Below are 14,866 nucleotides of genomic sequence, written 5' to 3' on the forward strand. Positions count from 1 at the left end.
TCAGAGAACATTAACTACCTTGGGAAAGCCCCTGAATGCTTTCAGAGAACATTGTCTACTTTGGGAAGCCCCCTAAATGCTTTTAGAGAACATTATCTCTTAGCCAAGTTTTTTTTCTTTTTCCTCAGCCAGTCACTCTCCACCAGTTTGTCTTTATCAGACTGTCTCCATGGATATATAAGAACCAGGTAGCCAGTTTCTCTTTATCAGGTTGTTTCCACGGAAACATGACAACCAGCTGCAGAATTGTTACTGAACTTACATGTATTTGCTAGAAAAAAACTCCTCATAAGATTCAATGTTATTTTTCATTTACTTGCTCTCTCTTAAATCTTGTTAATAAATCAATGGCTTTAATGCAGTCATTTCCCCATGTAAGAATGAGAAAAAAACACATTAATCTCTCTTTTATCATGCTTTTAACCAGGCTTTTTTATGGATTGCAGTGCCTAAATTTCTTAAAACTGAACAAGAAGAGAAAGAAAAAAAAGAACAGCAGCATCTGTTTACAATCCCCATTACACTTAAAAATAACTGAAAAAATGTTACATTATAGCATGTAAAGAAAACCACATGCCATGAAACTGGTACTATTTAGGGAAACAAAATTTTACTTACAGTTAACTTTCTTCCTCCTCCTGCCCTCCCTTAAGTACTTTTCTGAACATTAATGACATGAAGTAGGGCATATGCTTTACAGTCACCCACAAGTCCAACTCTAGAAAAGTTCAATATTTCTGATTTTCTTGTTCTGTCATATTTCACAAATATAATTATTGCATCGTAATCCAATATTACGTTACTGGTTTTATTACTGTTCATCTTCAAAATCCTGTCTCTGCTTCATTTTCAACATACTCTCAATTCTTCTAGTTAACTCTCGTGCTCCCTTCCTTCTGTCCAACATTTTCCATTGAAACAGTGAAAAAGTTTACACAGGTACAGTTTCTCTGTGGTCTTTACTTCCAGAAGAACAAGAAGCAGAATCTCCATCTGTTTCACAGCTCACTTTTTGATGGACAAACTTTTGTATTTCCTCCTTAGCATTTACTTCATCAAAAAAATTATTTTGTCCCTCTAAGGAAGAATACCTTGAAGACAGCTGGGTATAGCAGTTTGAATCTCAAACCTGCTTCTCGACATCTTAACATTCCCTGAATAGTGGAATAAATTTACTCCTCTTCTGTCTGGTATACAATGAGTAATCATTCTTGACAAACACTCTGTTGTCTCCCACTTTTAATACTTTCTCCTTCTGCCAGAATTGTGTCAGAAACATCTCCTTCTGCTGGTAGGATTGCATCTTTACTATTAAAGGTCTAGGCTGCTTTCTTATAGCCAGGTGTGGAGCATACACACGGTGTGCCCTTTCAACTAACAACTCCTGTAGTGGAATACCAATCCAGTTGCTTATTTGTGCTTTCATAAAATTCCTTCCAGCTTCTCTGGTATAGCTGAAAATCTCAGGCTTCCCCTACGTGCTCTGTCCTCTAATTGTATTATTTTTTTAAACATCTCTTCCCGAGCAGTCTCATATTCAGGCATCCTTTTCTTTATTTTGACCTCTGATTTTTGCAGCTTTATCATCTCATCTGAATATCTGTTTAAAGTTTCTTCCATTTTTTCCAGCCTTTTGCTGTTTGTGTTGATATACTCCATCAGTGTTTTGCTTATTCTAACCAGGTGTGTATTCAGTTGTCTTATATCTTCATGTAGGTTACTGGAAGTCATGTCTGAAGGCTGCATTACTTTTTGCTGAACAGCTGCAGAACTCTCCCCAGTCAGTGTTTCTTCCTCACTTTTTGTAGCTGATTTTTTCCAGGTCTCTGTATTTCTTTATTCCTGGTATCCTGGCAGTGCACTTACTAGCCAGTTGCTGAAATGTACCCATAAACACAAGTCTACTGGCTTTCTCTGCTGAGTTTCTCTTTTCACACCTGGAGAGCTAGAACCAAGCTGTTACTTAATGTGCAGCCATCTTGGAAGTCCAAGAGTGACTACTTTCTTGTTTGCATTTCATACTTTCTATTTTCTTCTTTTTCCTGCTATCTGTGTCCTTTTGGAACAAAGTGTGTTTCTAGAATATAATTTAAAGGATGAGATCCAAGATATGTTCAAGAACTGAGGGCTTTGTTACAGTGCTTTCACCTAAACTCAGATCATTACAATCAGTGAATTAAATCTAAAAAGAAATAAATGCAATCACAAAACATCTTTTATGTAAATCTTTGTGTACCAGAGTTTATATTCAAATGCACCATATGCAGATCACTTGAAATCAAAAGAACCGGAAACTAAACCTCTGTTTGCTCAGTGATTTTGGCTGCCTTTTTCATTTGTTTCTCAGAGTCCAATAGTTTACCCCTTGCCTAGGACAAATCCTACCTTGCACCCATTCAGATACGAGAAATGCTACTTTCTGGATTTATTTTATTTGTATTTATTTATTTGTTTGAATTTGTGTGCTGGAGTAGAGCACTGATCCACATGGACTTTTTTCAGATTTGATCAGGGAGCACTGTCTGCTTAAGTGACTTGCTCAGAGTCTCAGTTAGGCAGATGGAGGCGGACGGTAATCAAACCCTGGATCACAGCAAGCAGTGTGTTAACAGTTTATAACCTTAATCCTCTGTACTAACTGCCAGACGTGGACCTTATATTTCATACTTTCTCTTTTCTGGTAAATTGTGTACTTGTGGGACACAATGTGTTGCTAGAAAATAATTTAAGGTACGATATCCAAGATATGTTAAAGTATGCCCTTGCCTGGAATGGATTTATCTAATCGCAATATCACATATGTGCCAATAAACAAGTGACTCTGCATACAACTAAGTTAAAGATCTCTCTCTGCTCATGTTGTCTTTTGGGGTGGATGCCACAGGAATTTCCAGAGTAGGTTTATGACAGCTAAAACGCTTAATAGCCCAAACTAACACATCATATATGCTTCAAGGAATATATAATAAAATGATGAAAAAGGCAATGTGGTAATAACTTAACTTTCCATCGTCAAAATCTGTAGTGCTGCCTCTCATAGTATGAAACAAATAGGCAAAATATGGAACACTTACCAACAACTTCAAATAGGAAGCTCACAGCTTGATTAAAATATGCAATTTTTATTTATTACAATGTTATTTTGCTGAATTAATAAGTTCCAAATTTATTTATAATAGATATTTTGTTAAATCAGTTCTTAACAATGGATGTGTCAGATAGACTCATTCAGTGTGGAATAGCGTGAAAGACTTCAGATGAAGAACATTCTTCATAACGATGTACAGTTGAGATATACGAGTTATGTTTACCCAAAAAAACAGACTATTCTTGCAATAAATCTTGTCAAATCGTTAACTATGAATTCTGAGATTATTCATTGGTCCTCTGAAGTTGCCGTAGTCCCCAGGAGGAAACCCCGCGGATGCCGAGGTTTTATTGCTGCAGGAAGAGAAAGAGAGAATCGGGTTACAAGATGGCGGATTTGTAGTACATCTGGAAGGGGCACTGAAAGGAGACGGGGAGGAACGGGTCCAGCATAGTTATTTTAAGTGGATTGGTGCCCCTGCTGTGCTCTGTTTAAGTTGGACATGCAGTTTTTTACCCGAACACCAGAAACTCCTATTTGCAGCTGAACAATTTTGACGTGGGAGAAAAGATCGAACAGCGGCACTATGTCAGATACACGGCGGCGTGTTAAAGTGTACACACTGAATGAGGACCGTCAGTGGGACGACAGGGGTACCGGACACGTTGCCTCCACTTATGTTGATCGCTTGAAAGGAATCTCCTTGTTGGTCAGGGCCGAGTCTGACGGTAATTAGGGGTCTGCTGCGCTGCCGCCTCTGGCGGAGACTTGTTACCGGTTTGTTGTTTAGGCCAAGGGTTGCTAGGATTTGTACTACTTCCACAAAAACGAAAATTAACGTTATTGTAGACAGGCTGATGTATTCTAAAGAGAATGTATCCTTTATGATTTTATTAGTTTGGGGGATAATAGCGATTTATATTTTGTTGTTAGAAGCATCACTGTTAGTGTGATCCAGTTTGATTCTGTTTTTATGGTTGAGTACTGGCTATGCATTGTTTTGAAATGTTGCATCATGTCAAATGTATGTGTATATTGAAGTCTGTACGTGATTGTCCATTTCCTGGAGACTAGATGTAATGTTTGTGTTTATTTAGAGATCTGTCATTTTTATCTGTCTTAAATTGAGAGGAAAAGTGAACATGTAATTCTGTTTATGCTTACATCTTTGTTTTTGGAGTGAAATAATACTATCTGCATGTGTGGTTTAAGTTGTGTTCACAATGTGCTGAACTTTATAAGCTTCTTTCAGTTTGAGTTTTTTTTTAAACATGCAGTTTGCATGTGGTTCGTCATCTCGGTTTTTGCTTTCATGGTATTTTGAAAATGTGCAAGAGGTGTTCTTTCTGCTGATTTGATGTAATGTTGCAAAGAAATACAGACGTATCCGTTTATGCCATTTGAAATTGGATTTGCTGACTGTCTTGGTGGGGGTATAATTTTTTTCTTTGGTTAGGTTACTCTTCAGCTAAATGTGTGACTGGCATTTATGATGTGTGTACTTTTTTAGGTTCACTTCTGCTTGAATCAAAGATAAATCCAGACACGGCATACCAGAAGCAACAGGTAGGTAATTGTCTTGTTTAGTAATGAATTAGTTAAATGTATTTACATAACGTTTTTGTCAAGGCTGTTTTAAAAACCGTGTGTCTGTCTAAACTTAAGTAAAGCGTGCAGTGTTGTGTTGTACAGGACATACAGAAGGAAGGCTTTCAGTGTTTTAGTGCGGTATGATGACCTGACTTTTTGGTACTGATGGGGGGTGGTGGTGGTTGTTAGTTTTTACACCATTAATTTTGACTTGACAGAGGCTGGATAATTAAATCTTCCAAGGCATAGATTCTTGGACTCTCTTACAGTGAGTGTAATCTGTGTTTCATCATAAAAATAAAGCATATGATGTATGTAAATATACTGACACTGTTCTCCAAACACCACCTTTTGAAATAACCATTTTATTTACACTTGCTCTGTTGATTTGATACTTGTATTCTATGGTTGTTATTCATTCACATTGAATCTGATATCTACATAATTTTATTATTTTTGTAAGTAATGGTGTTTTCAAAATTTAATTGGGATTCCCCTGAAACAGGTCCAAGGTTCCTCAGGAAGGCTGTCCTCAGTGATGTGCTTATCTGGGGGATATTTTCTGGAGAGTGAAGGGGATAGCCTCTTTCACTGGAACTTGTCATCTGCTTGACAAGTAGTAATGTGTTTGAGAGTTGATAGGAAAGTAATGCCATTTCACACACACTTGTGTCACAAAGATATGAACCTTTTGCTAATGGTGCCCTGGAAGTATAACATCATCAGAATTAAAGTGGCATTATCAGATTGCATGTCCTGAATTTGGTTATTTTGTTAGCTTCTCAGCATATTGGGATTTAGTTGTATAATTGAATTTGAATTGGAGGTGGTGTAGGCCATTTTACTTGAGGGTGTTAATAGATGGTAGAACTTGACACCTAAAAGTAATTCATTTTGTTGGAATTGTAATGATCCTGCACAAAATGAGCATGTATGATAGATGGTGGTATAACTGCTTTTTTGAATATGTTTATTATCAATTTTTTTTTTTTTTTGCTTGCTTGCTAATGCGGAATGTAAAAATGTTTGTGGTCATAGGTAGGGTAGTAAAACTATAATGTATGGTTTCTTTTTTGGGTGTTGTGGTTTTTCTAATAATAAAAAACAAAGTTCTGAATTAAACTGTGATGTTCGAACTCTCTGGTGTGCGATTTCTTTTTCTACATATAATGATTTATCTGTCAATAACATTTAAAATTACGATTCAACTATAATGTCATGGTTGTTGGTGTCCTAATGAACACTGGAACTGCCTCATGGTTGGTTTACACTTAATGGTTGTATGCATTGATTTGTTAAATAACATGATTTATTCATTGCAGCCACTGTAGAAGCCTGTACTACAGTACGAACTAAGCAATTCTGGCAAAATTGGGTCACTACCTGAAGCACTGCTGTTGCACTTTTTTATGTGGTTGTGGCATTTATTAAGCAGCAGTGGCTTATATTATTGCTTCTTGTTATGGTGGTATTTCTGTGAGACACAGTGATGTATATGGGTGGTTGAGAGACATAGTGGAGGAATGTTTACCTGGGGGTGTTTAACAAGTTTTTAAAAATGTAATTAAAAAATAAATGTAACAAATCTTAAAAGATAATGGGATAGCGTCAGTTTTCAGCTTTGTATAAGAGGTTGTTGGTGAATGATACCACAGTGAGCAGTAAGGTTGCCTTATTGTTGATTTGCACTGAATGGGGCTGTATGTGTATTATTGAAGAGGATGCTATATTTGTTGCAGATACTACAGGACTATCAGTAAGGATGAGTACCAAGAAGAGGTAGGAGAAAGAAACTATGCTTTTAATTTAGCTTATTTTTAATTTATTTAAAATAATCAGTATCCAGAATGAAAATTTTTGCATCAAAAGTATGGGAGGTTCACATCATTTTTTGTGTGGTTACTGGAATACAGCATGCACTTATAGTGGTGTTCCTGTAACTATGAGCAGTGATGTATAGAATAATTTATTTTGGGAAAGAGATCGTGTGTGGCATTTCAAGTGAGTTACTCTACTGTGGGTGTGCATTTGTGTAATATTGTTAATTGGTTTAAGGGGTCTGCTTCGCTGCTCCCAGTCTGGGGTTCATTTTGTCTGTTTATTGCCAGTGTTGGAATTTCTCCGGTGACAAAACATGCTCAGTTCCTGTCAGGACTCCCAAGAAATATAATAGATTCTTATTCTTAAATTCAAGCAATTTTATGTAATTAAGAAGAATGTGTTCTGTTAGCTTTGAAATATCCTTATGTGATACGTCTGTAGTACTGTTTTGTAAATGGTGGTAACCTTGGTAAAGAGAAATGTGTGAAATGAATGTGTGTTGCAATTCAAATATTTATTATATTTCAGATACAGTTGTATTGATTCTGCAGTTCCCAGAGTGTTTTTTGCTGTTGAGTCTGACTTAGACCGATCAGAAAAGAAATTAGTTTAATTTTTTCTTGTGAGTAATGATTTTCTCTAGGCACTCCTGTTTTCCCTATTTCTGTAAAGCATGTTTGGTGACTGGCCTCTCTAAAATTTTGCATTTCCTCAATATGTATGGGGGTTAGCAGTCTCGCCTTCTGTTGCTAGAAGACCAGACAGCTGTGGGTTCTGTTCCCAGATCGGGTAATTGGGTTCATTTTAAGAAACTGACGCTGTAGTGCCACGTAAGTGGGGTACTACATTCTTGAGTTTGCTGTTTTTCAGATGGGGCATTAAAAAAAAGATTCCATCTGGCTCAGTTGGTGGTACCTCAAGTTGATGTAAAGGGTATCTCGACACTTCAAAATGAATAGAGTGGTTTTGTTTTACACCATCAATATTATTTGCAGTTTCTATATCTCTTTTGGTCTTGAATTTTTATGCATAACCACCGAATGGAAAAAATATATCCTTCAATCCTTTATCTTGAACAATGTATTTTTTTTTGCATCTTTGCATTTAACATAATTCTAGATAGTAGATTGCTAATATTGTGCAATTCATCCTTTTCTTCATATTTTTCACATATGATTACTTATGGTGTGTATATATATATCCATATTTTGTTTTTGTCTGAAATCTCTACTAAAATTCATCTTTAAAGCTTTCCCGGCTTTGTATTGGTGTAGTACCTTGCACCCAGTTCTGTGCAGAAGTGGGCATGTCCATAATGATTGACATGAATAATGGGCGTGGAAACAGCCGATGACTGACAATTATGCAGATGTCCGTGTGACAGCATGCATACATTGGTTGCACCTCTTGTATATTGATACTATTTTTAGATCAGCAGCCAAAAAGACAGTTTGAATCTTGCAAAAAAATGAATGCAGAGAAACTATTTCTACCCTTGTTTTGGAACTTTTCTTCCCAGGCCTAAATGGGCATTTCCATTCCCAGGCAGACTTTCCTGGTAAACGAGCATATAACTGCATAATACACACGCAAATGTTTATTGATGCTCCCTTAGAAACATGAACTGAACACATGGGGCAAGTCCAAAGAACACTACTCATTGTGGAATGCAAGGGCAAACTCCAACATACCTTCAGCTACTAAAGTGGCCACACAGCTGACTACACCTGCTGACTTTACTCCTTTATACAAACTAAGTACCACTAGTCTTATAAGTTGTGTGTGGTGCAGTGATTGTTCTGAAGAAGTTTTTTTTTTAAAATGAGTCTTCACGCACGCTGAATCACAGTTGTTGATTAAACTTTCTACTTTAATTTTACACTGTGGAATATTGCCTTTTAACTCCGTAGTAATTGACCATTATAACTTTGTAGAACACAAGCACGTCAGATGTATTGCTTTATACTTACAGAATGTTGTGATAATGATTCTGTATGTCACAGTGCTTTCATAGATGGAAACTTTCAAACAAGCTAACCTTAAGGTGCTGTGCAGTGAAACAATATGATGGCAGTCTTGCAGGTACATTTTTTCAGCTTGTGGGAATTCTTAGATTGCTTGATTTGAAATTATGACTGTATTGCACAGGTGAATTACACAAGGTGTTTTCTTTTGGCCTTGGCACATCGGTGGTGGTGTTTGTACAAGGTAGCTACCAGTATTGTCATAACACACAGTACGTGACTGTAAAGTCCGTAGAAAATGGATTAAGTGGCTTTTGGTTTAGCGATTCGGGACTTCGGTTATAATCACTGAGATGTGTCTCAAAACCTTGAGGCTCACAGTTAGACCTTGGGAATTCACAGGCATGTATCCATTATTTACTATGGATTGTAACTCTCCTGATATGCATTGTATATATTTAATTACCTGCTACCTGCATTTAAATGTTTTAAAACACTGCCAGTTAGATTGGCAAGTCGCAAGCACTTTGGTGATAGTTTTAAGTTTCTTAACTGGGCTAATTTGATCCTTGTCATTCATGATCCAGAGCATTTGAAGCATTTCATTTTAATTTTATTCACTTTAACTGAGAATAATTAAGGAGGCTAGACATTTTCAGTGGATGGAGGATGGTCTGAGTCCAGGGAAAACAACCACAAGGAATATATAAATAAAGCACAACACAGACTGTCCTGTTACAAATCATACCATAAGAATGTCGTCTTATGGAATATAAATATAAAAAATAATTATTTATATGGAATACTGAACAGTTATGCTCCCGTGAGAAAGTAAGCTTGACTAGAATACATCAGGGATGTTATCTTGTCTCATATATCCCTATCTTTAAGGTACAGCAGTCTTGGAGTTTGTATATGCAAGTAGTACAGGATGAGAGGCAGCCAGTACAAAAAAATTAGAATATTAAACATTGAAGCATGCTTTTTTAAATGATTGCCTTTTCAGAGCTGTTCAGGCCTTTTCTCTGTATGACCACTGTGCTGCACAGCAGAGCGATCAATATTCATAAGGCACCAGTGTGAATATTTAGTAGTTCAACCACGCCGTCAGGAATTCGGGGGGGGGTGCATGGTTTGGGCGGGACTTGCTACTGTGCATCCTGCGAGGTACTTCACTAATACAAAGCTGCTTTCCCATACTTCCCGTAGCTTTTTTCTGTCCTGTATCAGTCATTTCGTCTTTTGTCTTAGGATTCCAGTCTACTTGATATGTACTTGACTATTTATCCTCAGAGTTCTTTGTTTTTCTCTTAAATTCCACATCTTTCCAGAAATACTCTTACATATTCCATATAATTCTCCATACAATATCATTTTTTCTTTTTAACTTTCTTTAGTAACTAGAAATATATAAAGAAGCTAAACATAATTGATTGTTCGTAGGATCTTAGGAAGTTACTAGGCTAATGGCCCTAGGGCTATTACAAGTCTAGCCAAGTTCCTACCCTTTTTCCTTTATCAGCACCTATTTCCCCTGTCCAAGGGGGACACGTGGAACCCCCGGGGTGAATTTATGGTCACCCGTCCAGTTGTCCAGACTGCATTTGAAGAGGGTCAATGAAGTGCTCTGTTTGACATGAAGTGGAAGTCTGTTCCAAAGGTGTGGTAACCTCTGGTAGACTAATCTGACCCTCCAGCAGGTTTTATTAATGTTGCATACCAAGTTAGACTTTAGATCGAGTAACCAGTGTACTATTTGATTTTCGCATATAAAGTATTTCCAACAATGCAGAGTCGGGGATTGCCTTGTGTGCAAGGCAGAGATCACCTCTGAGTAGTCTGTATAAAAATATAAATAATATATAAATGTATGTATGTAAAGTGACCGTAATTTCAGACTACCCCTTAGGACAGATGGTGAAGACCTATTTTCCTTGTGAGGAACATTTGTGGTTTCTCCAATTGCTGCAGGTGTTTAGAAAGGTACAAACCAAAAGGGGCATTGTACTCTTATTGGCCTGATCAGGTAATAGTACAGGGATGTACTATTTTCTTTTTGCTGGAGACCATGCCCTTGCTTATGAGATGAGCATTATAGAACGCCATTCTTACCACTGTGGAGACTCCATACTTAAGGTGTGGCTATTAATGTGGTAAGTTAGTAGGAACATCACTTTCACTGAAAGGAATGATGCATTTTTTTTTTTTTTTTTGCATCGAGTTTAAGACCATGACTTTGGCACCAATCCATTTGTTTGTGTAAGACCCTGTTGTAGAATGTTGACATCATTTGGTGATTCTATGACCGCTCCCAGTTTGCAGTCATCAGAAAACTTTGCTAGCCACAGATCTTTAGTTTGTGTTTGTACTGTGGAGAAATAGATTCCAAACAGCAGAGGTCCCAGGACTGATCCCTGTGAGACAACCACAGGTTACAGGTCTGCTGTTGGAGGTGGAGTCCCCTATTTTGACTGTATAAGTTCTGTCAGTGAGCCAATTAGCTTCCCATCTATCAGGATACATACAACAACCAGGAAACAGTTACCTACGACCATGAAATGGAGAATACAGAACAGGGTAATGAGTTTGTTCCCCCACGTAGGTCTGAAAGAATCAAAAATCAGAAAAACAATCATGGCAACCATTTTTACAGGGAACCGGGATATCAGAAGGGAGGGGAACACCCTAGATACCAGAGGTGAACAATGATTCAGTTGTTACAAGAGAAAACAATGTATTCAGTTATTCAGGTTTTCATATCTTTAATTATGAAAATACAAAAACAGGCAAGGACAAACTGTAAAACCAAAGGCAGGAACCACGAGGCAGCACCAGTTAAAAAAAAGTTTAATCCGATTAAGCGCTTTTCGTTTGTCAACATGTACAAACTTCTTCAGATAAAAAACACCACAAACAAATAGTTTAAATAGTCAATCAAACAAATAGTTTAAATAGTCAATCAATTGATTCTCAATCAGTTATGCCTCTTAAAAAAAAATAGGAACCCATTAAATACATCAGAAACATTGTGAACACAGAGTACTTTTAAAACCAGTGTATAATACCGCTGAATTCACATAAGTCAAATGTAAGCATTTCCTCATACAACAAAAACAAGCATAACAAATAAAAGGAACTATTAAAAAATAATAAACTTAATAAAAATAAAATACACTGCAACCTCTAGGTGCTTTTAAAACAACTGGGGAATTTTATCTAGTAAGACTCTTAAGCACGCTACTAATTGAGCATCCTTCATTCAAGCCTGGCACACTGTATGCGTTTAATCTAATCTGCCATTCCAACTCCAGTTCTTCTAACTTTAAAGGGATTGGACCACCTCTAGGGATCTGGAACACTTGGTCAATAATAAGAAATTTAAAAGTATGATCGGGATATAGTGAAATGTGTTTAGCTAGTGCGTTCTCAAGCTTCTGTTTTCTAATCGCATAAATGTGTTCGTAAATACGGTCACGTAAACTCCTCCCAGTTTTGTCTACGTAGTAGGCTGGACAAGACTGACACTGAGCTAAATAAATCACCATTCTGGAATTACAGTTCACTCTAACCTTCAAAGTATACTGGTGGTCAAGAATTTTGTATCTGTTAGATTCCGTAACATACTGACAGTAACTACAGGCTTGATATTTGTACATACCAGGTGTCCTAACTTGTCCTGTCAGATGATGTTCCAAAAAAGCTTTAAGATTCTTAGCTTTCTTATATACCACCACGGGCTGGTCACCCAATTTCCGGTAGACATTGTTGTCACTCTTAAATATAACCCAATTTTACATAGGACTTAAACGGTCCTTACTGTTAGAGTGGTAAGTTGTAATAAAGGTGACGTTCAGTGTCTCAGGTTGCTGTGAGACGCTGGAATTAACCACTGGTTGAAGACGAGAATTATCTGTTTCACCATGTGAAATAGGCACACTTTCCAAAATTGGTCTATAAAAATGGTTTAAACGTTTGACCGTCACTTCTTCAATAATCGTGTTAAGCATGTGGTCAGGATACCCACGATGTATAAACATACTCTTCAGGTGTCTGCATTCAGCATGAAAATCTTTATCCAATGTAGTAATACGTGCAGCCCTGACCTTTAACTATTGCTCGTTTTTGATAAAGTGGATGGCAGCTGGAAAAGTGTAAAAAAGAGTTGGAATAAGTAGATTTCCTGTAAATGGTAGATGTAAATTTCTGAATAGTATGGTCTTTAGATAGCAAAATATCGAGGTATGGGATGGACTCAGTATGGAAAGTAGAAGTAAACTTCAAAAAACATGTGGTGTCGTTAAAATAGTCAACTAGTGACTGACTAATGATATGGTCACCGTTAAGTAAAATAAAAATGTCGTCCAAATAACAAGTATAATAAATGATCTTGTCTGTAAATTCACAATTGTTGAACACAAAAAGACACAACTTCCTCACTATAGATGTCAAGGACCTGTATACTTGCATTCCACACGATATTGCACTAGAGTGGGTTGATCAAACACTAAAGTTTCGTGGCAGCACTAGTAATGAGTTGGATATTGTACATGAATTGTTGGACTTGGTCTTGAGCAACAATTTTTTCATGTTTGGAGGTAATTTTTACCTCCAGAAAGTCTGGGTAGCCATGGGCTCTCCATGCGGTGCCAGTGTTGCTAACATGGTTATGGCTCACTGGGAACATCTTTTTGTGTTCAACAATTATGAATTTACAAACAAGATCATTTATTATACTTGTTATTTGGACGACATTTTGACATTTTGCCTTGTGGTTGTCCCTTGTTGATGAAACTAATTTGGGCTCGTAGCTTGCTTTGGAGGACTTCACAAGAAGTGTTATTTACTTGTTTAAGCTGAGGAGGGAGTGTTTCCAGTTTGGAAGGGCCCGCTGTCTTACTGTTAGACAGCAGTGTTTTCCTGTTTATTGTAAAGCCTGTTAATGGCAGTTGTCTACCAGTCAGGTTTGCTGTTCCTTGAGCTTGTTTTTGTCCTATTGGGTATGGCTGAGTCGATGCAGTTATACAGGTGTTTTTTGTATAAAACTTTGGTGTAGAGCTCAGCATAGTTGCCAGTTCCATCTGAAGGAGGAGGTGGAAGTGAAGCTATTTATACCATTCCGTAAGAGGTTATAATCTGCTTTGGAGAAGTTTTTTAGTTTGGTTGCTGCAGGGGTGGGGTTAGGTTTGATAGTTACTTCGATTGAGACTGATTTGTGATTAGATCTCACCAGGGAGGACCTCACAGTGCTGCAGTGGTCCCCCATATTGGTGAGCACCAGATCCAGGATGTTGGCCCCCCTTTTCGGGGTGTCAACCAGCTGGTCCAGGGCATTGGAGTTAACGAAGTTGAGGAACCTTTGGGCAAATGAGTTTGAGTACAAGTAATTTACCCGGTCAATGGATGGGTAGTTGAAGTCACCCAAAACCATGATGTTTGGATGTATCTTGATAGACTCAAGTAGATCTAAATAGGAAGAGTGGGTGTTCTGATACATGGAGAAGGTCCTGTAGCTGGCAATGACTTGAATAGGTGTCCTTACCAACCTTTAATTGCATTTGAAGTGTCTCCAGGGAATCATACTATTTAAACAGTCTGGAGGTGTATTTATCTTTAATGAATATTGATACACCACCTCCTTTTGTTTTCACACCTTCAGTTTGAGGTCTGAATGTGTGGAGGGAAGTGTAACCTGGGATGGCTGGGATGCTCTCCACAGCCTTGTACCAGGTCTCTGTGACTACACAAATGTCTGCGTCTTCCAAGATGAAGACAACTTCCAGTGAGTGCAGTTTCGTGTTGAGGCTCCTAGCTTTTACCAGCATAATCTTGAGGTTGTTTTTAGATGGAGTTTTTACGTTGGGAATTTTGTGTTTGAAACACTGCCCAAAAAAGGCACTATGTGGTGGCAAGAGCCGTAACCAGTATCCGAAATGCCAGGGGTGACAGATGAAGACCATCTCTGCCAAAACATCAAGGTCTGCCGATCATTTGATCCCAAAGCTCCATGTTCTCTAGAACAGTATGCACTGCTTTTACTAGGATTTAATTTAGATTCCCTGACAATCTGTGGGAAAAGTCTGTAACACCTAATTCTCAATCATTCCTGGAAAAAGCACACATCCTCCTATCTCTCCCAGTTCCTGTAATACATAAATGTTTTGAAATATGCATGTTAAAAATAATTTTACATATTAGCTACCCCTTTTATTTCATCGGTCGCATCCCTCTAAGCACTAACTTTTTTACTTTATAACAGTTTTTATTCACATTTAAATTATGTTTCTTGTAAATACAGACATTCTGTGTTCGGTCACCAAAACTTTCGGTATTTTTATTAAGCGCTCCATCCACTTGATTCAGGTTTATTTTTATTTTGACAAGGAAATTTTCATCTCTTTAATGT

General features: G+C 37.5%; 1 protein-coding gene across 5 annotated transcripts in view; it reads left to right on the forward strand.

The window, feature by feature from the left end:
- Window positions 1–3,437: 3,437 nt before the first annotated feature.
- The window catches only part of PPP4R3B (protein phosphatase 4 regulatory subunit 3B), a 2,189,617-nt gene continuing 2,178,188 nt past the window's right edge, over window positions 3,438–14,866 (forward strand). For 3 of the 5 annotated variants that reach the window (XM_044055224.1, XM_044055233.1, XM_044055261.1), the window contains exons 1-2: window positions 3,438–3,816; window positions 4,599–4,654. In XM_044055224.1, coding sequence (XP_043911159.1) covers window positions 3,675–3,816; window positions 4,599–4,654 — 198 coding nt within the window. In that variant the 5' untranslated portion in view covers window positions 3,438–3,674. The remainder of the gene's footprint in view (window positions 3,817–4,598; window positions 4,655–14,866) is intronic. The other 2 variants (XM_044055241.1, XM_044055250.1) reach the window with 1 other exon arrangement.

Source organism: Protopterus annectens, chromosome 1.part2 (assembly GCF_019279795.1).
Source record: "Protopterus annectens isolate FY-2018-M chromosome 1.part2, PAN1.0, whole genome shotgun sequence".
In the NCBI taxonomy this organism is placed as follows: Eukaryota; Metazoa; Chordata; order Ceratodontiformes; family Protopteridae; genus Protopterus; species Protopterus annectens.